Source organism: Lacerta agilis, chromosome 2 (genome assembly GCF_009819535.1).
Source record: "Lacerta agilis isolate rLacAgi1 chromosome 2, rLacAgi1.pri, whole genome shotgun sequence".
NCBI lineage: Eukaryota > Metazoa > Chordata > Lepidosauria > Squamata > Lacertidae > Lacerta > Lacerta agilis.
This window is the reverse complement of record NC_046313.1, coordinates 30,560,107-30,587,807: the sequence shown is the minus strand read 5'-3', so window position 1 is coordinate 30,587,807 and position 27,701 is coordinate 30,560,107. Positions and strand designations below refer to the sequence as shown.

General features: G+C 43.7%; 4 protein-coding genes across 6 annotated transcripts in view; 1 reads left to right on the top strand and 3 right to left on the bottom strand.

The window, feature by feature from the left end:
- The window catches only part of TMEM104 (transmembrane protein 104), a 77,445-nt gene extending 67,055 nt beyond the window's left edge, over positions 1–10,390 (bottom strand). Inside the window, exons 1-3 of one of the 2 annotated variants that reach the window (XM_033139253.1) lie at positions 10,284–10,390; positions 4,664–4,770; positions 511–632 (exon numbers count right to left, since the gene is read on the bottom strand). In XM_033139253.1, the coding sequence (XP_032995144.1) occupies positions 511–632; positions 4,664–4,708 (167 nt within the window). In that variant the 5' untranslated portion in view covers positions 4,709–4,770; positions 10,284–10,390. Of the gene's footprint in view, positions 1–510; positions 633–4,663; positions 4,771–10,268 lie in introns of both variants that reach the window. The other variant, XM_033139254.1, reaches the window with a different exon arrangement.
- Positions 10,391–10,661: 271 nt separating this feature from the next.
- Positions 10,662–15,949, top strand: NAT9 (N-acetyltransferase 9 (putative)). Of its 2 annotated transcripts, none has more exons than XM_033139256.1 (7): positions 10,662–10,715; positions 11,902–11,988; positions 12,819–12,928; positions 13,737–13,877; positions 14,433–14,492; positions 14,941–15,035; positions 15,142–15,949. In XM_033139256.1, exons 2-7 carry the CDS (start codon positions 11,912–11,914, stop codon positions 15,286–15,288), a joined length of 630 nt encoding a protein of 209 aa, XP_032995147.1. In that variant the 5' UTR covers positions 10,662–10,715; positions 11,902–11,911; the 3' UTR covers positions 15,289–15,949. The 2 variants fall into 2 exon arrangements, with proteins under 2 accessions (XP_032995147.1, XP_032995146.1); XM_033139255.1 differs by lacking the exon at positions 10,662–10,715 and adding an exon at positions 10,718–10,741.
- Positions 15,950–16,849: 900 nt separating this feature from the next.
- On the bottom strand, positions 16,850–25,939 carry LOC117041002 (polycystin-1-like). Its single transcript, XM_033139247.1, has 7 exons — positions 25,733–25,939; positions 24,300–24,428; positions 23,657–23,831; positions 22,536–22,823; positions 18,870–19,004; positions 18,362–18,679; positions 16,850–17,847 (listed from the first exon to the last, which is right to left on the bottom strand). The coding sequence occupies exons 3-7, from the start codon at positions 23,765–23,767 to the stop codon at positions 17,134–17,136; spliced, it is 1,566 nt and encodes a 521-aa protein (XP_032995138.1). The 5' UTR covers positions 23,768–23,831; positions 24,300–24,428; positions 25,733–25,939; the 3' UTR covers positions 16,850–17,133.
- Positions 25,940–26,684: 745 nt separating this feature from the next.
- The window catches only part of LOC117039087 (polycystin-1-like), a 30,378-nt gene continuing 29,361 nt past the window's right edge, over positions 26,685–27,701 (bottom strand). The window contains 1 exon segment of the mRNA XM_033136126.1: positions 26,685–26,881. Within this exon segment, the coding sequence (XP_032992017.1) occupies positions 26,704–26,881 (178 nt within the window). The 3' untranslated portion in view covers positions 26,685–26,703.

The window sequence follows — 27,701 nt, the reverse complement described above, 5'->3', positions numbered from 1 at the left end:
CAGACTGTACCCAGATTGCTACTCTACATGTGGCAGGAAGCTAGAGCAAGTTCTGCTCCCTGTCCATCCAAGCATCACCTGTCCTGCCTCTGATGCTATTGTACATAACGTTCAAACAGGGTGTTCACATTTAATGTGCAACATGTGTGGGTTCAGAATGTGCAATAAATATCCAATCTCTGACCACAGAACTTGAGCAAATGAACCCCATATTAGAACACCTATGTATGGATGAAAGGTGGCAATGGAGGCAAGGGCTGATGTGCCAAATGGGCAAGGAGGAAAGTGCAATTTTACTCTTCAGCACATGTGAGGGAATGAACTAGGTAAGAATACTGTCTGATCTGCCTTCTGTAAGACACTCCCTCAAGGCCAAGGCCCAACTTTCTTATTGAAATCACAATGGCTGGGTGACAAATGGACTGTATTACTTAGATACAAGTGACACATTTGGTATTTACAAGTTCCCAGTAGATTGTTAATGGAAAGTGACATGCAGAAAACTCTTACCTCATGAACCCCAAGAACATTATTAAGATGAGGCTGACAAGCCAACCAGCAGTGGCAAAGGCCTTTGGCATAGTCAGAGCTCCAGTCCCAACTATGAGATTGAACATGTAAACCAGGCCAACCTGCAATTAGAGAAATCATAAATGTTAAAATCCTGTGACTTTTAGTTGTTAGAAAAGACTCTTTGGCTAGCAATCCCTAAATGGCAGCAGCCTCCATAGGTCAGTGTTTTTCAACCACTGTTCCGCGGCACACTAGTGTGCCGCGAGATGTTGCCTGGTGTGCCGTGGTAAAAATTTGTTAAATAAACAATTCAAGAGAATTACTTTATATATAGTCAATATAGGCACAGAGTTAAAATTTTTAACATTTTCTAATGGTGGTGTGCCTCGTGATTTTTTTCATGAAACAAGTGTGCCTTTGCCCAAAAAAGGTTGAAAAACACTGCCATAGGCAATCCAAACCGACATGGCTACTATGATGGTACAGTTTTATAGAAAATATTACCGTCTCAGTAAAGAAATGCTTTTTAGCTCATACTTACACAGAGTTGGGTAGTGTTTAATGTTTGGCCTTAGAAATATGAACAGTTGTTTAAAAAAAACAAACCACACACCTATGCAAACTCTCCACAAACCACACACTTTCCAATAGCACAATAGTTTATTTTTTGTTTTTCCAACCTAAGCCTTCAGGATGAGGTAGATTACAGATAAAATCTCCTTCTCCACATAGCAAGAATTAAGCGGAAAGACCAGACATGCTGGTGAAAGGACATAGCCTCAAAACATCATGTGAGTTGTATCAGTGACTGTCCCTACCCTATGACACGAAGCCCTTTACTCGTCATGCAGTTCTCTCACTTGCCATGTTTCTAACTTCAAAGGAAAGATTCTCTGAAACTAAAGGTGTTCCAGAGAGGTTGAGGTTTTTTATAGGGGGAAGGGTGGTACAGTTACTCAAATTCACCCATAATGAACCAATATAGGATGTGAGGTATTCCACAGCTTGCCAACTATTAGCCAAATAGGAGTCTGACAAGTAAATTTACTCCCAAGTATATTTAGCAGTGAAGCAGATGGAAATTTTCCCTTATCGGGACACCAGGGGAATCTTGTTAATGAATGGAAATATCTGCATGACAAGCTTGTTGAAAGTAAAATCAACCCTTAAGAAGAGCTATTAGTTCCTGCCTCAGCTCTTACATTTAAATGGCAGGCTAAGACCAGGCATTATTCTTGTTTATTAAAGAATATTACATTAATAGCAACAGCAAAAGAGATCTGCTCTTTTGTTTAGTAAAAACCTGCTTGCCTCTCCACAGCACAAAGTGCTAAAATGGAACTACCTCAAGGGGCTCTGCTTCCACAATTTTTATTTTTAATCTGCTTTATCCTGTAGGTTCAACGCTGGTTCTATTTGCAGCAAAAACAAGATTCATTACTATTTGGGGGAGCAGTGCCCTCATAACTAAAACAGTTCTGTATTAAAACATAGCATGAAGAACTCATGAATTAATAGATTTGGTAAGTGACAGATGACAAGATCTGAATTTAAAAGACTCCAGATCCAAACCCTAGCATCTCCAAGTAGAGCTGGGAAAAATTTCTTCTTGAAACCCTGGAGAGCAACTTCTAGTCAATTCAGACAACACTGAAGCAGATGAACTAATGGTCACACTCAGTATACAGCTGCTTCCTATGAGCCCTGGGCACTAGCAGGAAAATAATTTAAACTTATTAAAATCATATGTCATGTAAGATACAGTATCCATTAGACGAAGTGCAAGAAAATAGTGGAGGGAGGATGAGAGAAAGAGCACCACTAATGGCTACCATCCCCTTATTTAAATTACTGGAATGCCCATTATCAGAAGACAGCCATCTACCTGGAATTCATGTCCACTGTCAAACACACAATTTTTTAAACCAAGAGTGATCATAAATAAAATTACCTTAAGAACAGGGAATGTATACAGTATATAATGCTCCTGGGAGAAGTTTTGAACTACAAATGCATCCTTCAGAGACCTTTTATGCATAGCCATTCACTTCTCTTTGAGAGAACAAGGTCCTCCTGTACTTACTGGCATCTGAACAGCAAATGCATCTTTTGACTGCTTTCCCAGAGGATGAAACAGTAGATGTCAGTTTGCAAAGCGATTTTTTAACTCGTTGGGCAGAACTGTCATTCCCTGCATACACCACCTCCTGGCTCTAGGCCTTAATTGGTTCTGCACATGAAGCCTTTGAGGACAGAAACCTTGGAGGTTTTCTTTGACTGATTAAAAAGAACAGTATAGGGAGGGATGATTTATTTCAGATACTTTGGGCCCTCCAAAAATGAGACAAGTACAATTTTAATGCTCAACAGCCTGAAGATTTCTGCAGTGCTATAATTTTCAATCTGTAAGGTACTTGGTAATTTAACATCTTGGGAGTCTATTTTTCCCCTTGAAGATTCAGATCAATCTTCCATGGACTAAATGTACCAGCAAGCATTGCTATCCGATTAATGTCTTCTCAAAAATCACTTGCAATCAGAAAACCACCACTCACGAGGATAGCTTTGACAGAGAGATGTGATGGGTTATATTAGGAAGGAGGACAGAGTCCACTGGTATGCCATAAAAGGGCATCATAGGATGCAGCTTCAGCAACTCTCAACTCTTGTGTATGTATGTGCACTGCTTTCAATGCCTCTTTGTTCATCTCAGTTTTTATATTTTAAAAAAAAACTTCCCTGATATTTTAACCACTTGTTGCTGCAAGATGGCAGCAACAAGAATTCCAACTTTGGAAAGAGAACAGAGCCCCTTGGGGCAAGTACAGCCTATCAGCTCTTTAAGAAAGAGACACAATTTAAAAAAAAAAAAACCTTTGTCCCCTGTGTTGCAGAATGCCTCTGCATTGACTGATGTAAACATGCACCCAGGAATCTTGTGCACATAGTTCCTGCACATGTCTTTTTATTGTTACATGAAGCGGTCTTGACTGTAAGAGAATGTGTCACTATCCTAAAGACTTCACAATCAGAAAAGTATAATCATGTATTTAGTAGGCTTGCACACTGCTCTTCGCTGAAGAGCCTTTTACATATGGCTTCCAGACAGCCTTTCATTCTGTGAAGTTACAGGATAACACCTGTTCAGCTTCACAGAAGAACTGCCTGGTGTAACTTTGCACAACTTCATCACTAAATTCTACAAGTTTGAAAACTGCTTTGAAGGTGCCAAGTTGTAACCAATGCTGTCCTTCTTCACACGGAAGGCTTTTTGTTCCCATACAGAAATCTGCAGACAAAAAGGGAGGTGATTTCCCCCCCCCAAATTTCCCCTTTCTTCACCACACTGTGTCAGATGTTCCCCCAATTCCCTACAACAGATGGGGAGGGGGCCCTCCTCCTCTTGTTCCCCAACCTTATACTGTATACAACACTAATGTCTCATATCAAATGTAACTGATCTGTTGAAAGGACTCTAGAACTTGAAAAAAGATACAATGTGCGTACTTTTGTAAACCAATTTTTAAAATAATTTTAAAAAAAACAGATGGGGAGGGGATGAAGGTGATAGCAGCACAAAAGTGGAACTAATGAAAATCACCTCCACCCACCACCTTTTCATGGAATCCTCTGCTGGATCAAAGAGACATCCATGAATGGAAGGACAGCATGGGTTAAAATTCGCCACATCTAATTTCTAGTTAGTCTATCCACTACCCAAATTACTTAGTTCCTTCTGCCTCTGATATTTGGGATTCTTTCCCCTCTTGTTAGTATTATATCTATCATAATCTAACATACGTTGAAGCAACATTGTTCGCTGATCCAGCTTTAGTGCAATTACGTACTTTGAATATTCACTAGAGATTCGATAGAGGGTATTTGGCAAGGTTTGCTAAGCATTAAAACATTTTTAAAAATGCAAGTCTGATAAGCTTTTAGAGCATGTGTGGGTGAAAAGAGCAAGCAAATTTGTATTAGAAAACTTTTTCCCAAATGTATTGTAACACAAGTATAAAATGCCTGTCACAATTTAAAATCAAAACAAGAACGTGGGGAAAAAAATCATGAAGAAACAGGAGCAGGAAATACATAGCATAACTGTGCTGCTTGTCTCCAGCAAGAGACTGTAGTAATGCTAAATACTCACGTAAGGTGAGTACAGCTCTCCTGTATCAGTAATGCCTCCAGCCATGTTGAAGCTGATGGAACAGTCCAAGAGAGATGTCAGTTCCTTTTGATCCAACCACTGTTAACCTGAAAGAAATGTTAACAGCTGTTTATAGGAGTCAACAAAGCAAGCTGTTAACTGTAGTTCATCGTTGTGCTTTAATGCAAGACTAGTAGTATTGCTGCCTACCTTCTCTGGAAAGAAAAGTAAACATTCCCCCAAATCAGCTAGTTTGCATTTGAAAACAGAATTCTTCACTTGCATTGCAACTTGCACAATTCTCACTAAAGGCCATAAGCCTTTTAGAGAATCTAGTGAAATACCAGCCAAATCAAAAACAAGGACCAAAACTAAGGTTCTCCTGCCACTTCAAAAGTATATAATCTAGCCAGACGATACAATCAAGGTGTAACATCCTTTGAAGAATTCAATTTAGAATTAATGGATTGCAATCACTAAGGGGAAAAATAGATTTAAGATCATTTATTTAAATGAAGTCAGTTACTTTACAATTTACAAGCATTCATGACAACTGGTTGCTATAACAATTAAATATAATTGTTAAATGTTTTACTTGAAGGCTACAGTTACAATTATATGCAGTTATTTGAAAGTGCAACTGAACCAAGGGGACTTAGTCAGGGCGTCGCTGGGGAGGGGCGGTGGGGCGGTAAGCCCCAGTGACAGGGTGAGCCAGCGGCGGGTGGGGGTGACAAGCGGCGCCCCTCCCGCCACTCCCACGCGCCGCCGCTCCCTCCCTCACCCGGGAGCAGCAGCACACGGATGGGGTGCTTCCGCCGCCAAAAAAACGCGGGGGGGGGGCGGGGAAGCCTGGAAAGGAAGCAGAGCAGGGCGTTTAAGCGCCGCTCTGCTTCTTTTTCGCCTTTCCGCCGCTTTTTTTCGGCGGGGGGGGGTCCGACCAGCGGGGGGGTTCACGCTTGTCACCCCTCCTCGCTGGTAACCACCCCCCGCCGAAAAAAAAAACGGGGGGGCGGCGGGGGAAAGCCTGGAAAGGAAGCAGAGCAGGCGCGTTTTAAGCGCCGCTTGCTTCTTTTTCCCCTTTCCGCCGCTTTTTTTTCGGCGGGGGGGCCGACCAGCGGGGGGGGTGTCACGCTTGTCACCCCCCTCCTCGCTTCGTCACCACCCCCCGCCGAAAAAAGCCTCGGAAAGGGGGAAATCCCCCCTTTCTGCATACACGTGCGTCGTGACGTCATGATGACGTCACGGCTGCTGCGCGTGTGCCCCTCCCCCAGGGGGGTGCCTCTGCGCTGCCACCGCCCCCAGCAGCGCAGAGGCTAGCGACGCCACTGGACTTAGTTGAAAGGAATCCTGACAAGCTGGTACCTTCCATAAATTTTGTACTGGCCTTATAGTCTAAAATATTTGGACAGCACCAGGTTGGTGAAAGCTGTGTTATAGAGGTTTAGAACTTTTCTAGAAGCAAGTGCTAAACAGAATATTCTTTCTCAATGAAATTCAAATTAAAATGTCTATAATGTTCAGTCATGTATTATTCCCTCAAATCATAAACTGAGGTGGTGTCATTCAAAAGTAAATTAATGGCCAGATTATAATGGTGCAAATGGAACAATCTCACCAGAGACCAAGTCAGAAGGGGGCCCAACTCCAGCCCAGGGGTCAGCAAACCTTTTCAGCAGGAGGCCGGTCCACTGTCCCTCAGACCTTGTGGGGGGCCGGACTATATTTTGAAAAAAAATATGAACAAATTCCATATGCCCCACAAATAACCCAGAGGTGAATTTTAAATAAAGCACACATGCTGATTCCTGGACCATCCGTGGGCCGGATTTAGAAGGCAATTGGGCACATCCGGCCCCCAGGACTAGTTTGGGGACCCCTGCTCCAGACTTCATTTATTTCCTTTAAAAAAAGAAAGAAAGAACAAGTTTCTAGCCCCACTGGAAGCCACGTTATAAAGCAAAATGTTCGAGCAGCTTTCCAAGCAATTTCTGTGAGATGAGTGAGCCTGGCTGCTTCAATATTTTTGTATTTGTAGCCAATGAGTGAGGTCAGAGTTGCTGATTGATGAGTGAGTGTTAGGACACCAGGCAACAGGAATCCCTGGGGTCTGAAAGTACTGTTGTTTCCATTCCTATTTCTGCTTTCCTGCTCTTACTCATTTTTAAAAACTTTGAATCTCTGAAGTTTGCCATTCCTGTCTTTCTTGCAACTAGGATTCATGTTTCCTGTGGTGGGTTTATCTGAGATCAGGTACTCCTTAGAAGTTACTCTCTGCAAATACTACTAAACAACAAGTGCAAGTGGATGCAAAAAAATTCATTCACACACACTCACAGTGGCAAATGCAAAATGCATTTTTGCAAAGAGGCTTTGACATGTCTCCTGGCATACAAGAACTGGAGCTCAGGCACACATTCACTGTATAGTTAATATACAAGTACTCAAAAGTACCGGTAAATCTCTTTGTATTTAATGGGCCTTCTGCCCAGATAATGTATACAAGATTGCAAATCAAATAATATTAACACAATTAATTATTATTAATAAAATTAACATGATCGTGACACGTTTAAAATCTTATTGCTTACCCCAATTGTTGGCCATAGGAAAAACACAGGAAATTGGGAGGTTTATATTTTATTGAAAAGCCTGTTGGATCAGGTCAATGGCCTATCTAGTCCAGCATCTGCTCTCAGAGCGGACAACCTATGGTAAACCTACAAGCAGAATCCAGGCATAACAGCACTCTCCCTCTTGTGGTTTCCGCAAGCATTATTGTCTCTGGCCATGAAAACAGAGCTGGCTATTAATAAAAATAAAAATATTACTACTACAACGGATAATAATAATTTGTATACTGCCCTTCAGAAGATCACAGGGCGTTTTAAAATATAAAAATACAAAAAGATAACACAAGAGAGATTGTTTCAGAAGTCAAAAGCCTGGCTATAGAGAAATGTTTTGTGGCTAGTAGCCATTGGCAGCCTTATCCTCCATGAATTTGTTTAACCTTTTTTAAAGCCACCCAAGTTGGGGGCTATCAATGCCTCCCGTGGGAGTGAATTCTATACTTTAACTATGTGCTGTGTGGAGAGTAACTTTCTTTTCTCTGCCCTGAATCCTCCAATATCCAGTTTCAATAGATGTCCACTAATTCTAGTGTTAGAAGTACCGGTATATAAAATTATGCATGACATGGAGAACTCTTATCATGTTGCCTCTTACCTTTGCTCTAAACTAAAAGCCCCCCGAATGCTTCAACCTTTCCTCATACGGGAGGTGCTCCATCCCCTTCATCATTTTGGTTGCCCTTTTCTGAACCTTTTCCAACTCCACAATATAGTTTAAGAGGTGAGGCAACCCAACCTGTACATGCTATTCCAAATGCAGCTGCCATCAGAACTTGAAAGCTTAGTTTTTGTGGCATTTTTATTGGCCCTAATAAAATATCCACCCAAACAGAATTATAGTATGCTACTGGAGCAAGGCTTAAATAGGCAGTAAAGCCTCACAGTCTACAACAATGAGGAAACACGATCCATAACATGCTAGCCCACGTGATGAGTTTCTTCATGCAAGTGTGCATCTGGAAAATTTCTAAATGTTTACATGGGGAAAAAACCCATACTGTATTGTAAGAGTTGGCACAAAGATTCTTATCTTATACATTATCAATTCCACTGAACCAAAAAGAGAACCAGAGAGTCAGAGAAAGTTACAGACAAAGTGTAAGTACCATGGCAGGCACTGCATGTGCCTGAATACAAAAAGCAAGGATTTCCAAGGCCCTGCTTTCTTACCCCTGATCATTTACTCACACGTCCCCTTCTTTGGCTGAGGCTGGGCTCTTTGTTGAAGAAACCACTCTGTCCTGAAATTCTTAGCTCCTACTCCTGTTTGTATCTTAGTGCATGGCATGGGAAAGTTTTAGCTAGACTTTCTATGGCCACTCAGATTGGATGTATGCAATTACTACCCTGAACAGAAAATACGATAAAGGGGGCCTCTTATCTGAGGACACTCAGAGTGTACTCCTAACCCTTTTTAATCTCTGCTGCTGGAGGAAGATGAGGATAAGTTAGAGGGGACCCTCCACCAGCTCCTGCCAGCCCCCGCTGCTGTACCCAAAGAAATGGAAAGCTACCAACAGTGATTCTACCACTATAAGCCAACAGAGAGATCTGAAATGAGGCATTTTGGGGCAGGGTCTGGTAGCTTTGAATCTTCTGGTTCCAAAGCCCTGCAGGTCTCAATCCTTGGGCACTCTGCTGAAGCTGCCTGGAGCTTTTATAGCAAAGAAAAGAAAAGAAAAGCCACCCACCACTTTTGACTCTACTATAAGCAGCAAAGCTTGGGATGCAGTAGCTGAGCTGCTGTTCTGTTGCTCCCTGCAAGGGGTTAGGATTGCTCCATCCATCAGTTATTTGAAGCACGAGACTACAAGGCGCAGACAAAGCAAATGATAAGGGATGATATTTGGAGTCAGTGTCGTGCCAGAAAGCCTGATTCAAATATAATGACAAAGTATAATCCACAGATGTAACTGTCCACTTAGATAATTGGGGGGACGGGACACCACTCTTGTATTTTTGCGCACTAGCCTAGAGGCCATAGGTAAGCAGGACTTCTATAAAGGCATGTGAATGGGTGGGGAAGGGGAATTGATCCACTAGCCTACTTGGTTTCCATACTAACAAAAGAGGAAGTAAGAACGTTTCCTTCACAATCAGCAAAGAAATGTAGCAAGCTAGCATAGTGGAGATGAATCACTCCGTCTTTTCTTCACCATTCAGCATATTATTAGTCTGGTAATAGGAGGGGCTGCCCCTCCTCCACAGCCAGCCTGGAAAAGGACATCACTAGCCTCTTAGTAGGTTAATAAGCACATCTACAGGTTAGCAATTTTGTGGCCTTATTTCATCCTCAAAAAAGAATGGAAACTACCTGCTTCCGCTTTACTTCAGAGGCTTCTTACTCCACCAGTACACTATGCAGCTGCCCCTCCCCCCCATAAAGTAAACAAATAAAAATACTTAAAGTAGAAATTGTAGGAAGATTTTGACAGATTTTTTCTGAGCACTTGGGGTCAAAAGAAGCAATTTAAAGCAACTGTTGTTGGGACATTTCATTCCAAATCTGCTAGACAGAGCCAGCCAGCCAGAGGATGACATAAAGCCCAAGGAGAGAGATGCACCCACAAGCAATCGCACGAACTTTTCTCTCTCCCCATATATGCACCTGTGAATTCACACACGCACACGTGTACTAGGTCTCCGAGCAGATACAGACAACCGCGTGACCACCACCTGCACCTGATAGGCAGCGGATCTTCCTCGCTGTTCGAGAAGATGCTTCTCCTTCAACAGCCCAGAGACAAGCAGAACAGTCACACACAGCCTGCACCTATTTAAAAGCCAGGCGCGAAACCCTCCTCCGGAGAGCCGCGAGGGAAGGAGCATCGTCGGGAATGCCACGTCTTCCCCGCCAATCCTTTCCCCGACCCGCCTCAGGCCGCCGCCCGCTTCCCCTTCTGTCGCCACCCTCAACTTCGCCCCACCACCATCAGCGGAGCCCCCTCTGCCACCCACTCAAAAAAACTCACAACAAGCCTCTTTACCCGCCACGCCGGCGGCGCTCCTCGCTTGGCTCCACGGCAACGTCCGGCCCAGCAACTCCAAACCGTCGTTTTCCCTCATTACCGGCGCAAGCCGCCGACGGCGCACGCGCGCAAGCGGAGGAGCTAAGGGAGGGTAGGCGGGGCAGCGGGGAGGGAGGGAACAGCGCTTCTACGCCAAGCAAAAGCCGCCAACAGCCGAGCTTTCCGCGCGCGTGACCACGACTTCTCGAGTCGCTTTCTACGCCGATTGGTCCCTTCTCTTGATCGCACGTGACCACGGGGGCGTGGTGTGTGTTTGTATGTGTCGGTCGGTGGTTGGGAAAGACGCTGGTAGGATTGAGACTCGGCGGCTACCGTAGCGCGACCGGGAAGGAGAGTTTGGCCACTGCGCGTGCGTGCGTGCGGTTTGTGTTGGGATGGTAGAGGAACCAGGTAAATAGGCGCTCGCGTGGCTTTGGGTGGGTTTAAGGAGGAGCTTGTCGCCTGTTTGGAAATTAGGAGTAGTATGTGGGGGAAGATCTCTTGCGAAAGTGGCTCCCTGACTTAAGTCTCTTCAATGCTGCCTCTGGAGAAGTTACATGCAAAGTCTAATTCCTTTTTTTTCGTAACCCGCTTTGAGGGTTTTTCTTCAAGTGGTGTATAAATGTTATGGAATAAATTCCATGCAGTGCGCAAGCAAAATTGTGGAATTTATTTCCAGGGAATGCTGTCAGTGTGGTTGCACTAGGACACTCAACCACCTCCATCACCACCTTCTCCTGTTTTAACTTCTGAATCCTGGGTGTCAATTATGAACTGCCGTAATTATCCTGTGTTTCAATCACGCTTTATAGCTGCATGACTAAGTAGTCCAGATCTCCTTTGCAGTAGCTTCATATTTCTTGTACTAACACTGTAGTTTTTTTCTTGTACACGGGTGACGCTGTGGGTTAAACCACAGAGCCTAGGGCTTGCCAATCAGAAGGTTGGCGGTTCGAATCCCTGCGACGGGGTGAGCTCCCATTGCTCGGTCCCTGCTCCTGCCAACTTAGCAGTTCGAAAGCACATCAAAGTGCAAGTAGATAAATAGGTACCAATCTGGCGGGAAGGTAAATGGTGTTTCTGTGCGCTGCTCTGGTTCGCCAGAAAGTGGCTTAGTCATGCTGGCCACATGACCCGGAAGCTGTACGCCGGATCCCTTGGCCAGTAAAACGAGATGAGCGCCGCAACCCCAGAGTCATCCGCAACTGGACCTAACGGTCAGGGGTCCCTTTACCTTTATCTTTACCATTTCTGGTGGGGATGGGGCAAAGAGAAATATTAAATAAGTAGGGTTTTCTTGCAGTTCGTCTGCTATCAGTAATTATTTTGGTCAAATTACAGATTATCTCTCTCACAAACGAACCGGGGTAAATGACATTTTATGTACACAAATATGTTGCTGCTGCCCTTTAAATTGTGTATCTTACACTTTATTGTATATAATTGGACCGATTGTATATTAAAATTGATATGTATGATTCCTCTGTATAGTATTGTTATTTTGCTCTCATTTGTTGTTGTTCATTCTTATTTCAAAACTGAACCAATAACATTTATTTTGAAAAAGTGTATCACTAACATACTCTTGTTTGTGGCAGCTTGGAGCTATGAGAATTAACCAGAATACTGTACTGCAGGGAAAGAGGGTGACCCTGGTGCCATACACCTCTGCTCATGTACCCAGGTGTGAAACAGATTATTTGCCCAGTCTCCAGTTTGGGGGGGAAACATTGGCTTTAGAGGTCTGGAATGTTAAGCCATCTTTATATATATATATATTGCAAAAGAATTTTTTTTATATGTGTACCTGTAACTGCTCTGATCTGCAAGTATTAATGGATCAGTTTATTGATATCAATTGGGCATATATGCAAAAGTTGTAGGGGATTATAACTTTCCTTTTTTAAAAAAATACAATTTTTCAGATGTGTTCATAGGATTGTTTTTGGTAATACCTCCTACATTTTGAGATAACAAAACTCCAGGTATGTCCAGGTTTGAAATACGCACAGGTGGGCAAAATCAATCATTTGTGCTTGTGAAAAAAAATAATGATGGTAATGTTTAACCTCTTGTCTAGACTACCAAGAACTTATCACTGCTGTCTGGTGCGTGTTTACTGAGATATACATTCCACTGAGTGTGGTGGAATGTACTCCTAAATTAGTATGCATTAGGATTACAGCCTTAATTTTTAACTCTGCAGGCATTTGGAAACCTCAGTTGTAAGTAGTAATAACAACATATTTGGGAATTATTAGAAATGGGAATATTTATTGCTTACAAGTGGAATGAGAGTTAAACCTTGGTGAACCTAGCCATTAAGAATAATGTCTTCTGTCTGTGTGGTGCCTATTTCAGGTTGTAAAATAGAACGTTGGTATTAGTTTGCCTGGACCAGTCATTTCAGGCCTCAAATGGGTTCATGGTGGAGATTTTGTTTACCTTTCCAACAGAACATAGTAGGCAATGTTCTGAAGAGGAATATATTCCCTCTCTGGATTTTTTCACCAGGTACCATGAGTGGATGAAGTCTGAAGAGCTGCAGCGTCTGACTGCATCAGAGCCATTAAGCCTTGAACAGGAATATGAGATGCAGCGCAGTTGGCGGGAAGATGCAGACAGTGAGATTTTAAAATATTCGTAAGGACTTGAAGATAGGGTAGCGAGCACATATGTTGTCTATTTAAAGGTCCATTCATATAAAAGTGATTATTCCATGTTAAAATTTCAGCTGCTGATCAGTTCAACATGGTAATAACTAATACTGATAATTTGGACTGTGTAGAAATAGATGGCAACTTTATTCTGAGCAAAATTAAATCTTGGAAGGTACTCGGGGCCAAAACCACAGAATACGCAAGTACCCAAGAATCACATGCCAGCTACCTAAACTTGGTATCTATAGTTATCCACACTTAGATAACTTTCCATGCAATGTCCTCTGGATGCTGTGGAAGTTCTGCTCTTTAGAACAATACCTGTGGTTAGGTACACAGGAACTGAACTATAACATCCTTCTTACTTATGGCTACCACATAAAAATTCAGATGGGCCTTTTTTCTGTGAAGGGAGTGGACACATTTCTCTCCTAACTCCTGCACATTGATTTTAATATTTTTTAAAAAGTGAACAGTCCCACCAAACACTTGCCCATTTGGTTTGGCCCAAATTGACATTAGGTGAGATTAAATTGTTCCCAGAGTTCTGTGTTTTCCTAAGGGTTTGAGGGACAGGGAAAGAGTTGCATTGGCTTTTGCACCCAGCCTGAAGCAAGAGATCTCTCATTCCAAGTCCCTTTAATTTTAAGGAGGAAGCTTCTTACGTTGTACTGGTTGCCATTAATTACTATATTAGTTGACCCTGGTTTCATTTAAAATGGTTTTAAATGTTCTCCATTGGACCTGCTTCTTTTTTTAAAACATTCCCCAGAATGCACATTTATAGTGCTTGACACAGATAAGTGGTCTAATCAGACAACCACAGAGGAAGACTGCATGGTGGGCGATGTGAACTTGTTCCTCACAGACAGTGAAGATCCAACACTCGGAGAGATCGAAATCATGATTGCAGGTAACCTAACGCTTCTATAATTTATGGGCCCATCAATATTTCAGTGTTTAGCAAGTTACTTCAAAAGATTGTTTCTTCAGCAGAAGTGACTGAAACCAACAAAAAATAAAATAGGTTATAAACAAGCATCCTGTGCATAAAAGTCTGGCACAACTATTGCAACCAGTCATTCCTTGGTAAGTCAGTGCAATCTGCCAGGGTTGTATTTTGTCAGTCCTGAATTTTTCAAAAATGAAGCCTAAATCTTACTAAATGTGCAAGAAAGCAGCTTCTTCTTCTTTTTTCCTTCACCCATCCCTGTGTCCCTTTAGCCTGATTGATCTTTCTGTAAAATAATAATAATAATAATAATAATAATAATAATAATAATAATGCTGCATATATTGTACCTTCTGGTCTTACAAAAGTGCCTAGAATTAAGAAGATTCTAGGGTGAGTGAGAGATACCCATTCCAAATTCTAGACCCTCCTGTTGGCCAAAGGTTCCCCACCCTTGTTCTAGATGAACCTGGAAACAGATACAGTTCTTAATTCTCTCCTGCTCCTCTCTTTCAGAGGCCAGCTATCGTGGCAGAGGATTTGGCAAGGAAGCCACTCTGATCATGATGTCCTATGGTAAGAGTGTTTGGCGTAAGGGAATGAAGTTGGGAAGTGTTTGAGGTGCTGAATATGCATGGAGGGTTAACTGTGTGTGTGTGTCAATAGCGGTAGAAGATTTCCATTCAAAGACTTTGAAATTCTGCCATAGAGTTTTAAGATACCTTGCTAATGAGTATACTTTTCTGCTTATACTTGGAGCACAGAGCCTCAATTGCCTATAATAGTAGAAACATAGGAAGCTGCCTTATACTGAGTAAGCTCATCATTTTGTCTCACTTAGTATTATCAACACTTGCTAACAGTGGCTCTCAAGGGTTTCAGACATTTCCAACCCTACCTGCAGATGCCAGGGATAGAAAATGGGACATATTGCATGCAGAACATGTGATCAACCTTCAGTCCTTCCCAAATGAAACTGACAAGAGTAGAGACAGTAGCTTATTTCTAATATTCTATCCTGTAGGAATGACTCGCCTGGGACTAAACACCTTTGAAGCTAAAATTGGATTGGAAAATGAAGCCAGTATTGGCATGTTCAAAAAGATTCATTTCAAGGAGGTGCGCTAATAAGTATTTCTCATGTACCAGAACCATCTTTAGTTGACTCTGTATTTGTGGCAGACCCTAAAGTTAACTTGGATTTATTATCTTGTGCACTGTCTAGGTGGGAGTAAATGTCATCTTCCACGAAGTAACACTCAGACTGATTGTGGATGAGCAAGAAAGGCAGTGGCTGCTTGAGCAAACCAGCCACGTGGATGAACAATTTTACAATGTAACAAAGCTGCAGAACCGGGTTTGTGACAGCTAATGAGGCTTAGCTCTCTTTATACGGACTCCAGAAGCATGGGATCTCTGTCCCCAAACTGCATCATGGCCTGGATCTATAATGATAGGGACCAACTGCTGGAGTAGAAAATGCTGCAGGCTCTGTACTGGATCAGCATTCAACTTGACTTGCTGTTGCCCATCATACTTTTGTTAACTTCTTTCACAAGAAGATCTAATGTCTACTGCAACTAGAACAAACTCTCATCTTAGGGAAAAGGTTGCTGTTGGTGAAAACGGCAAAGTGTGATGTATATAGAGCAAAGTGAATGTGTTTGGACTGCAGTGCTACTAAGGGACAGGAAAGTCAGACTTGTCTCCTCTGTTACAAACCAGCAGTCGCATCATAGGCTAATTTTGCCTTACTAGGGTCCTTGATTAGGGCCTGTTTCTACCAAAAACATAAACTACAACCTACTCTTATTCCAAGGGTTAATCGGCAGCAGTCCTAGAACAGGTGGTTAATGTTTGGTTGAACTGAATTACTAAATGGGCTTCTCTCAAAGCATTGCAGGCTCCCATACAGCCTCTCAGTTATTCAGTGAGACAGCTCTTTTCTCACTGGCACACACCAGGAAGTTTGTATGTTTCTCTTTACTAAGATGAAATGTGAAAATATAAAACGTGTACACTCTTTTCTCTCACTGCCAATTTCTTTTCTGGGCTCAGGTCTTGCTGCGTGATTCTCTCCCCCCCACCCCCATTTGCAGAAGTATAACAGATGTAAACTTACGATGGAAGGGTTCATTACCGGTGATGCTATTATCTACCGTATGTGAAACTAGTTACAGGAACTTGATGAAAAATGCCGATTGCATTGTGCTATTACAAATGCTCCATCTGCACAAGCATATCCCCTTCCTCTATGCTGTTCTGGAAGTCCCCACACCCAAACCCCAAACAAATTTCAAGGAGAGAAGGGGGGGAGGCCCCCTTGTGCAAGGCTTCAGCTGGCTCCTGCCCTCAGAGGCTAATGAAGGAGTTGGTAGTAAGCAAAGTATGTTGGGCGTGTGTATTGTTTTAATGCAGACATGACAAGTTCTCAAAAGCTGTGATTACAGATGTATTTTTGCAGCAGCTTCAAGAATGTCATGTTTAATGTAGCCAGCTAGAAGTTCTGCTCCTTCGACTGTCCCATAGAATATAGACACACACACATCTTCTAACCACACAAGCAAGAGGCATTTAAGAATACATTTCAGTCAGGCAGAAATGTGCAGGAGTACAGCAGAGTGGAGAGTTGGGAGGGAAGATGTGGCTTGGAAAGAGTTTGAAAAGCTTAATATAGAGGCCTGGAGGCTGCATTTGGGCCCTTGTCCTGAGGTTGCCCATGCCTTATAGGCATTTCATTCCAGACAGTAGTACAAAAATACAGTTGTTGTTGTTGTTCAGTCGTTCAGTCGTGTCCGACTCTTCGTGACCCTATGGACCAGAGCACGCCAGGCACGCCTATCCTTCACTGCCTCTCGCAGTTTGGCCAAGCTCATGTCAGTAGCTTCGAGAACACTGTCCAACCACAAAAAGACAGTAGGATTGTGCAAAGCTACAGGGCTGGATTGTAAATAACGTAATACACTACAAAATACTTTACATGCACCACTATAATTCTAATTTTACCTGTGCAGAAAACTAAGGCATTCTAGGCAGGTCAGAGCTGGGAACCAAATAGAGTTCACCCAATTTGTAGTACCCTGAAAGATAACATAAAGGCAAGGAGGTTAATCTGGACCCTATTTCTGCAGTGAGGTGCATTATGTGAGTGAAGCATGAGGAGGGAAAACAAACAGGTACCAGCTCTTGTGCTCAGTTAAACCCACACAGAGGTTGTCTACGTGTCACCTGTTCCTTCGGTCTGCCACGCTCTCCTCTTTAAAGGGATCTGTCTCTGAAGCACATCACAACACGGATATCCCTGCCCTTCCTCACTCCTGGGTCTCTTTTTGAACAAATGGGCCGGCCAGGGAAGAGTGCTTCGGAAGATGTGGCCTGAAGCTGGAGGGTTGCCCACCAGAACCTTGTATCCTGTTGAGCTTCGTTGAGATACGGTATCCGCTGGGTGCTGCTTGCCCCCTTCAGTGGCACTGCAGCTGGAAATCCTGACATGGTTAGCTCTGAGCCTGGCTAAGGCAGACTCTGAGAAGGTGCTGTAAGTTCTCGGCAGCCCTAAGCTGGTTCTTGAGGCGAGGGTCGCTACCTTTTCCATGGGATGGCTTTTCTGCCCCTTCTTCTTGCAAATTCTCCTCTGAGTCTCCTCTAAGCTGGTCTCAAGATGGCACACATCCTCCATCAACTTTAGGACCCTGTCAAAGCCGTCCAGGAGATCATTTACTGCGGATGGCAGGTGCTCCAGGTAAAAGTCTACATTGCAAGGATCAGGGATGGGGCTCTCGGGAAGCACCAGCTCTTCAGAGCTGAAGGAAGAAATGGTTGCACTAGCACAGTGAAAGTTGGTGCCCGGAGAAGGAAGGCGAGACGGTTTGGAGTTTCCAGAAGAGTGGGAAATCAGGGAGTCCATCCCTTCAAATTTCACCTTGTGGCGAAACTGAAAGGCAAAGAGATCAGAATCTGTTGCACGTTCTGTAACAAACTCTTCTTCTTGTTGTCTGTGAAAACTAATTCAGCCATCATGGGTGCTGAAAGGGCTAGGCTGCCATTCTTTATATAGATTGTGCTGTGAGGTATAAGAGCGAGTTCTCTCAAGATTTATTCCGAAATCAAGCTTACAGCATTATAATACTCAAGTCTATTTAGAGGAGAACAGCTCATACAAAAGACGCTCCGATGGTCATCACATTTATGTGAACAGCTGTTTACAGCTGGGAAGCTGCTATGCATTAATGTGGAGGTGCCTTCGTGTGGCTTGTATTGAAAGTTACCACCACATCTTAAGTGGTGATAGAGCAAGCATAGAACAGCGCCATAGAGCAGCCACATTCTCACCTTCCATCTCTTCCCCTTGAGACAGGACTGTGCGGAAGAGTGCTATATTCCCCATTCCCTTTTTCTTTCTTTTCTCTCCACCCCTATTGCTTTGGGTTTTTTTTAATCTTGCTTACCTCTTTGGTTTTGCTGAGTCCTAGCCACAGCTTCAACCTTTTCACCAAAAACTCAATCATCTCATAATCCTGAGGCTCAATAGCTGGATGGTAGATCTCAGAATGGACAGTACGGTAACTGTTAAGGACAGAGGCACAAAGGAAACTCTGCACCATCCAGAGCACGCCAGCTCCAAAGCTTAGGATGTATGTTGTCCCCAGGATAGGGGAAACCTGCATCAAAGACTGGAGGAAAGTCATCTTCCCACAGAGAGTGGAAAGCAGAGCTGAAAAGGCACACGGGAGTGTCCTGAACTCTTCCACAGTTGAAGAGAATGCCTGACAACAATGAAGAAGAAAAGAAAAAGGTGGTGGAGATTTTTTATATATAAAAAAGGTAAGGTCAGTGTTTCCCCTCCTCCCCCTATCTTGGGGTAGGCAGGAGAAACCTTAGAATAGCATGCATCATTCCCATGCACTGACTTCTCATTCTCATTCTCACCCTCACCCCATTCTTTTTATAACCTACTAAACAGCCACACTTGGCACAGATGAGAAGGAACAAGAGGAAGATGAGTTTGATAGCCACTAGCTCCCTCAAGGCATGCTGGAATGTTTTCCCAAAAACAGACCATCTCCGGACAAAGCGCAGCTGTTGCACCATCTAGAAAGAAGAAGAAGAAGCTAGTTGCCTCTTTGAAAGTAAGATGCCATTGAGAACACTTTCTCTGTTCCCTTATCACAGGTAGAGAGCCAAGGAATATTATCGCAAGGCTACATCAAGATAACAAACAGCAGCCATTATCACAACCATAAGCATCGGTCAAGGGAAGCAGCTCTAATGCTTGGTGTCTCAGTCCAATAAAGAGAACCTCAATGGGAAGATTCTCAAAACTAGAGAAGCCGTTTTAGCTAATAAGGGTTAGGGTTAGGGTTAGGCTAATAAGGCCTGGCTGTTGGTTTGGAATATAAATATTGAGCATCACAGTGAAAATATTGTGGGTACTGCCACCTGAGTTTCTTGCATATGTGAAGGACCTAAGGAAGTTGACTGCTTCAATTTAAGGACATAAAAGCTTATTTGGGACAAACAGCAATACTGTTTGTTGGAAATTCCCACCCACGAAAATTCTCAACTCCCCTATTGTCTTTCCTGCTGACTTCACAGCTGAAGCTTTGGGCAGCCTTTATTTATCTGCTCTGTTTGTTCCTTCATTGTTCATTAAGGAAACAAGAGGCAGCAACAAAGCTCTAATTCGAATACATCCGAGCTTGGATGGAGCAGATGGGCCTCCCTATGCAGATTCATTAGGCAGCACATGGAAAGGAATGGCACCAAGATTATCCCTCGGTAGCAGCTTCAATGACAATTATAAGGTCATTACAGCATCATTTAAGAGGCACGTTAACAAGAACCTATGCATCATTGTGATTGTTAATAGATCTGGCTCGGTGCTTTCCAAAACAGACATTTTGCTATGCACGAAGGGGACCATTTTAATAATTCTTCTCTTTTATAAGAGATGAAAGATGTATTCTGGAACTGTTAACCAAGTGGTTGTGGCTAAGAGGAGGGAAGGATGTGTCACAGTGAAGGGAAAATACATGGTCAAGCTTACTCAGGTGTTGAAATTCAAAGAAAGGCTGCAATCGGTGGCACTGTTTGTGGGTGGTCTCTGGGGCAGGTCTGACAGAACAGAGTGTGTTGTTGCCTTTGATTGCTATTAACAGTTTGTGTATATGCACACTGTCTCTAAACTCTGGGAGAAATATAGAGGACAGTCATGTCATACAGATCATCTTCTCCACCAGCTTCACCAACCTCTGGTTTGTTTCCAGGCTATGTTCAAAGTGCTGGTCATTAACCTTTGACTTTTGGTTAATGGGAACACATAAGTGGGTCTCTCTATTGTCACATCTCGGCCATGGAACAGCCTGCCCTAGGACTTCCGGCGGCGACGCCATTGCGGGTGGTCGTGGGCTGCTTCGGCTGCGAAGCGCCCAGTCCATCCCGGGGGTTTGGAGCCCCGCTACCGCAAAGCGGGGCTCCGGTGGGGTGCGGGAAGAGCGTCCCGCACCCTGGGCTCCCCGGCTGTGCCTGTTGTGGCTCCGAACCCTTCCCTCGCTCCCCCTGTAAAGGGGGAGTGGGGGTGAAGGGACGACGGAGCCGGGCTATAGGGGACATGCCCCAACCGGGATGTAAATGCGGCGGCAAAGCCTGTGATGAGCGTCTAAGTTCTACCTTTGATGTATGGATCTAAAGAAACCCGGTGGTCGTGAGTACTTGATTGGACTAGATATTATGCTTTTTGGACGATCCGGGGGGAAGGAGAAAGGCAGCCTGCCTCCCTCCCTTCGAGTGAAAGAAACTAACCAATTTGAGTGACTGCTGCTACAGAACTGGTTACAAAGTATTTGAATTTTGATACATGAGACTGTTAAAAAAAATTTTGGGGGAGTAAATTTGCGGAAAATATCTCCTTTTAAAGCTGCGGTATTTGCGCTCCGGCTTGGAAAAAATGGCGACGGAAAGCTTAAACTGAGGTGAAAAACAACTCTTATAAAAGGAAGAACATAGAGACAGGAACTGTAATTTGATACTCACTCCCTCCCTCTCTACCATCATGTTGGACTGTGTCTTTGAACTTGTTTTGAACTCTGAACTAACGGATGGACAAAGGCTCAATGCTTTGAAGCTGGAACTACTTTATCGGAAAGTGAAAGTCTTGTGTGGGGATTTGAAAAGAAATTTACTTCCCACAGAGGAGGCTTTTAAAAACTTTGACACTTTGGAAGAAAACCTTGGCAAGGAGCTGAGAGGGTTGCTGGAAGGATGGAGAGAAATGACAGGGCTACTCCGGGAAAAAGATTCGTTTTTTGGGGGTGGCAGCCCCAGGACGACGATAAGATTTGTTATATCCAGACCCCGAGGTGTGAGCTCGGGGGCAAGGGACAAAGAATTAAGATATTTACAAGAAGAAGAGGAATGGTGTAAAGAAACGGAGCAGCTGAAAGAAGATGAGATGGATACCCTGAGGCTCGTTGCAAGGAGTGTTCTGAACTGTGCCTGGATCTGTGGACATTTGGAAAAAGAAGGCAATTGGAAGTTTGGCTCTGGCGTCACCAGGAGAAGGATAATGGACAGAGGGGGAGTGGGGTGAAGTATTAAGTAAAATCTAAAACGGTTTGTTATGGCATTTTGAAATCGGAGGGTGAAGACTGTCAGCTATATTTAGTTTTTTTATTTTAATAAGAAAGGAGATATTTGAAGTTTTTATGTTATTAGCAGCAGATTAAAGGACAGAGGAGATAGTGCAGATTTGATAAGAACGATTTGTGAAGATTTATGATGATGTATTATTAGTAAATTTAATATAAGATGATTAAGTTTATAGATTAAGATGATTAAGATGATTGTTTTATTCTATATATATAATTGTGTTTAATTTTTAGAAGAAGAGGTTAAAAAAGTAGATTATGGGTATAAAATCGAAGGTGAAAAGGTAGGGGAAGTCAACCGTCAAGATTAAGAAAAAGAATTTTTTTTTGGTGAGATGTTTAAATAAGAAGGAAAATCCTGGCAATGTTTGTATTTGATTTATAAACTGTATTTGTTTTGTATGTGTATAAATGTAGGTGTGGATATGGGTGTATGTTGTTATAAGTAAAAAATGTCAATAAATTTTTATAAAAAAAAAAAGGAACAGCCTGCCCTAGAATATCTGTTGGCTTCCTCCCAAAGAACATTTCATTCCAAACTAAACTAACTTTGGCTGGCTGGCTGTTTTATGGTGTTTTCTGCCTTACTTGTGCTTAAAAAAATAATTTGTTGATATTATTATCATTTATTAAAGATAATAATAATGTAAGATACATAAAACAAGCATAAAATATACAGGCAACCCCCATTTGTGTGGGGATTGTGTTCCAGGTCATCGTGTGCAATGGAAGAATGCACATAAGCCAATCCCAGCTTCTATATGGATCCCAGAATGTCCTGTTATTGGCCTGGCCCTCTGGTGCAAGCCAACTCTGGCACAACCCTGCTGACAAGCACCAGAGCACCAGATCGGATGGTGCGCCTCTCCTGACATCCCGATTTGGGGCACAAAAATGTTGGAGGGTATGCATTCATGTGTGCGGCGGATGGAGATTGCCTTGGGGAGATTTCTGTTCCCCCTCTGCTCTTCCTCACCTTCAGGATGGTGATCGTCAGCAGCAGGGCGCAGAGGATGGCTTCTAAGCGAGCCAGCACTGCCACTTCGTAAAAGCTGGTGAAAGCATGACGGTGCTTCTGGGAATGCAGCAAGCGTGCCTTTGCTAAATGGTTGCTGGTGAAGTGCAAGGCAGCAACAGTGATGGAAATCAGGGCCAGGAGCAGCCGGAAGCGACTGTGGCTCTGCCACGGGCATGGCGCCTTTTCCGGAGGTGTGGAGGACAGCTTTGGTAGGACAAAAGCTCCACTGAAGAGAAGCAGGCATATCTGCAGCAGAGAAGGAAAAGCCACAGGATTTTTGGGGGGTAAATTGTTGGATTCCTTGCCTCCAGAAAAGCCGGGAGTTGCTGTCATGGCCCAAATTGACTGGATCCAGTCATAGTAATACATCTTTGAATCCTAACAAGGTTAGTGCCAGACTATATGAGATATCACCACCTCCCATATGAACCTACCAATAAGATTTTTGAGACCCTTTTTTTTTTGCCTAAAGTGACTGAGGAATCCCATTTTTTGCCATCTTAAAGAGAAGGTTGGCGTCCGTCAGGTAGGATTTATAGGACACCTACAGAATATATTAGGTATATTGGGAAACAGAGTTTCCCAAACCTGGAGCTCCAGCTGTTTTTGGACTACAATTCCCACCACCTCTGACCACTGGTCCTGCTAGCTAGGGATGATGGGAGTTGTAGTCCAAAAGCAGCTGGGGACCCAAGTTTGGAAAACACTAGTTTGGAAGGTATTGAAGGCCCGGTTCTATGAGTATGTGTGACATAGCAGTCAATGTGATATACTAGGATTGGGGAGATTTAAGTTCAAATCATTGCTCAGCTGTAAAGCTCACTAGGTGATCTCTCTCAACCTAACCTACCTCACAGGGTTGTTGTGGGAGGAGGAAACCTTGCTGACTGCCCTGACCTTCTTGATGGAAGGAGATAATATAAATTAATAAATATATTAAAATAAATAAATAGCGACCCCCAACCCTACAGGAGAGGAAGATGTGATGCGTATGTACTTCTGCCACGCCACACTGCCTTCTGAGTTCCCTTGCGCTACGAAGTAGCCCCAGAGTGCACTTTCCAAAGCAGGATACCTACCATCATGACAAGGCGAAGGTCCACATTGTCACCTGACTTCAACATTGGGAAGGGGAATATGGACATTGAAGCAATTGCCGGCCTGTCTGACGGAAACTCAAACAGGAGCATCACAGTCACATACAGATTGACATCAGCATTGTACTGAGTGAACTCGACAAGTAGAGCTTTACTCCTGTCATGAAAAGGATACAGAGGAGAGAGATCTATGAATATCAAGTTGAGGGTCAAGCTATAGAGAAATGTTTTTTTGCTAACAGGCAGAGATTGGATTTTGGAATACGGTGATATAAAATTGGTTAGATTCCCCTCCCCTGAAGGGTTTTGACAGACAGGGTCTGGAAACTCAGAGGGAGAGGTGCCTTTTCCCTAACCGCCACCATCCCAAAGGGAAGATGGCAGTATAAACAGTAACATCAGGCATGCTACATATGACACTACTTTACACTTAGGACACGTCCACATGACACATTTGATCCAGTTTCAGACCTGGTTAAGTGTCACAGCTTTCAACTGAGTCCTGAGAACAAGCTAACAACCTCCTTCCCTTGCAAAGCAAGAACAAAAGCCCCACGGGGAACTGATTTTGTTTCCACTGGAAGACTTGAGTTTCAAACAAAAACAAAAGTATTGGGCAGCTTGCCTTTTGTGCACCCAGTTGCTTGCTTGTAGGTCATGCAGTATCCTCTGAGCTTTTGCAGAGGTGTTCCCAAGCTCTTTTGCGCAGCCATCATTTGCATGGTAAAATCCTGCATGACCCCAGATCCAAAACCTGCCGACAGAACCACATTGAAGGAACATGAATTTAAGTGTGTCAGAATGCCTGGGGAGCAATGTGAACCTCCTCTCTTTTCTAATTCCCTTTGGAACATCCTCTACCACATCCTTCCACTTGGAACAAACAGCCAGTCCAAGCTAAAGTACAGTCAAACTGCAAAGCAATGATCTGACCACATTATGAAGTTAGTGTAATGGGTTTGTTTTTGTTTTTTTAAAACATACCTTTGCAAGCAAAGCTTCGGTCATAAGTGATGATTAATTATTTAATTTCAATACCACTTAATACATGGGTAGGCAAACTAAGGCCCAGGGGCTGGATCCGGCCCAATTGCCTTCTCAATCTGGCCTGCGGATGGTCTGGGAATCCGTGTGTTTTTACAGGAGTAGAATGTGTCCTTTTATTTAAAATGCATCTCTGGGTTATTTGTGATGCCTGCCTGGTGTTTTTACATGAGTAGAATGTGTGCTTTTATTTAAAATGTATCTCTGGGCATAGGAATTCGTTCCTTCCCCCCCCCCTCCAAATATAGTCCGGCCCCCCCACAAGGTCTGAGGGACAGTGGACCAGTCCCCTGCTGGAAAAGTTTGCTGACCCCTGACTTAATATATTAAAGAATGTATCTAAGCGGTGTACAGGAAACTGAAGCAACAACAGACAACTTAAAAGATTGCAAAAACACACAGTTACATATCAAAATGTTACATTAATACAAAGTTACAAATACATAAAAATGAGTATCAAGTCATTTTCCTTCTGACACACCCTCCCTCTTCAGCCTCCAGGTTCTCAGTCCAACAAATTCTCAGCTCACCCACAAAAGTCTCACAGTGAGAAGAATTCCTGGAAACAGTGGACATAACCCTAGTCTCTCACTCTAGACTTGCTTTTCATGGGCAGGCCCAAGATGCATAGTACGTCCTCAGGCTGTGTCCCATTCAGATGCCCTCTCCACACCCAGGTCCAGGTCCAGGAGGTTTAGTTGTTTCCCTGAGGGTCCAAAGGATGCGAAAGGGGGAACCCCCTCCACCCGCAGCTCTTTCTTCACCCTCTGTCTCTCCTCCTCCTCCTCCTCAATCTTCTTAGATGATGACTGCCCAATCCACAGAGTTATCCACACATGACATTGGCATGCATGCAACTGGTTCAGCCTGTGGCAGCCTGTCTGGGCATCAGCACAGATAGACTGAAAGCTGCTACATGCTGATAGGGGTTGTGAGAATGGATCTTCAGAAGAGAAATAAGAAGGAACTACAAGGGAGAAACCCAGAGGTAAGCACCCTCACATCAATTCATACCTAATAGAAGTGTGCTCAGTTGTGTCAGGGCATGCATTTTTATTTGTATCCCTAGGAACTTCTGATCTGGACCCAGACAAGTGGCACAGAGGACAGGGGCGGCTGGCAGTACTGAAGTGGTATATCTGAGATGCAATTCCAGGCCAGGGAAGTCCTAGGAGGCACAGAAAAATGTACAGGTAAAGCTCTATTATTATTATTTTAAAGAATCTCAGGTGCCACTTGCTAGATTTTATGCCTTTCAATATTTACAAGTGATTTTGTACAAACTCACACTCTCCACCTTGCCCTATTTCTCCTTAAAAAAAAACCCTGGCATATGTTTAGGTGTTACCTCAGGGGTCGGCAAGGTTTACCTTGCCTGGGCCGGTTCACTCCAGCAGAGATCCCTCGTGGGCCGGATTGCGCATGAGCATGAGTGTGGGCGCCCGTGATTTCTGGCGTCTGCGCAGACGCAATTTCCAGTGTCTGTGCATGTGCAGATGCGATTTTCGGCGCCACGGAAGTGAGTCCGTGCCCTGCGCTGTACTGGTTTAGCGCAGCGTGCGGGGACTCGCCAAGTGGGTGGCTTGGTTCAGGGGCGGCTCATGGGCCAGTTAAACGACCCCCGTGGGCCGCCTGTGGCCCATGGGCCTTAGGTTGCCTACCCCTGGGTTACCTTATTGCAGTCCCACAAAAGTCCCTCCCACTAATTCAGGTTGAATGTACATGTCACCTTGGGGCTTCTCTCAGATTTGGGTTACATTCCCCCCCCATCCCAGCTCACTTTCATTTTTTTTAGGGCTTTGTCTGAATGTTCCCAATTTCCTCTTTTCATTGTTTGTCAAATGTGTCCATAAAACCAAGCCTGACTACATTAGCTCTTCTGAAGTCTCAACCCTGTCCGACTTTTTTAAAAAAGCAACTTTGTTCTTTTGTTTGTTCATTTGTTGTCTTCTTTTGGCCAGACATAATCTCTTACTGCCTGTTTCTCACTTTACCACACAAGAGGAAAAGGTGATTGCAGAGGAATTCACACCTAGATCCCTCATTTGGCTTGCGGTGGAGCTTTGTAGCTGCAGCTGAGGCACTCCTACTATTGTCAGCTTTGTGTTGCCATAAAGGTATTTCAGTAGCACTGTGTCAATCCATTCCAATGTGTCGGAGTAGCTACAAAATAAGCAAAAGGAGAGAAAAAGAACCGGTGCAGTTCTTCAACCAAGTGGCCTGTTATTGAAGCAAATCACAGTAAAGAATCCCTTTGCAATCCTACAATTCTCTGACAATGAAATCCATCCCTACTACAAAAATGTGGGTGAGACGAAATAAACTGTTCGATTGCAACTGAACATGTACTGGAAAGTTGTTATATAGGAAAGAAAATTTCTTGCCACCCCTGTATGATGATTTCACCCATCAATGGACTAAGGAATCCGTCTGTGGGTGCAGCCAGCCAGTTCCAATTTCCCTTTACAAGGAGGTGTCTACCACAGGACCCAGAGGAACACTGAGAGCAACCTGTGGACTCTCCCTTGGCCCTCAACCATCAGGGATTTGAGGCTGCTCTGGTCTCTGAAAGTCTTAACATGAACAAGGCTCAGGGTGAAATAACTAGGGCAGGAGTCACTTAATGAACACCGTCCATGGAAGCCACGTGCAAGGGGATTTTCCCCATGCCCCACAAAACCAGCCCAGGAGGGTGTCAGAAGAACCTGCAGAACAACACACAGCCAGGGTAGAGGAGCAATCATTCTGAAATGCTTGCATGGACAATGTTCAATACAGTGTGGCATTAAATTTGCAGATGAATAACGAATGTTAGTTTTAGGGTGCCAGACAACGATTTTACTGTAACAGACTAGTACAGCAACCTCCCAGTCAAGAATTCAGTGACCCTTCCTTGCTGGAGGCCTTCAAGCAGATGTTGGGTAGAAATCTCTCAGGGATCCTCTATCTTCCCAAATGGAGCAAGGTTTGGACTAGCCAGTCT

Excerpts from the sequence above, each read along its gene's own strand:
- NAT9 (XM_033139256.1), top strand. The coding sequence starts at position 11,912 with ATGAGAATTAACCAGAATACTGTACTGCAGGGAAAGAGGGTGACCCTG. Across the intron at positions 11,989-12,818 it reads ACCTCTGCTCATGTACCCAG|GTACCATGAGTGGATGAAGT; the intron begins GTGTGAAACAGA and ends TTTTTTCACCAG. Across the intron at positions 15,036-15,141 it reads AAAAGATTCATTTCAAGGAG|GTGGGAGTAAATGTCATCTT; the intron begins GTGCGCTAATAA and ends TGCACTGTCTAG.
- LOC117041002 (XM_033139247.1), bottom strand. The coding sequence starts at position 23,767 with ATGCTCCTGTTTGAGTTTCCGTCAGACAGGCCGGCAATTGCTTCAATG. Across the intron at positions 22,824-23,656 it reads ACCTTCGCCTTGTCATGATG|ATATGCCTGCTTCTCTTCAG; the intron begins GTAGGTATCCTG and ends TCTCTGCTGCAG. Across the intron at positions 18,680-18,869 it reads GTGCCAAGTGTGGCTGTTTA|GCATTCTCTTCAACTGTGGA; the intron begins GTAGGTTATAAA and ends CATTGTTGTCAG.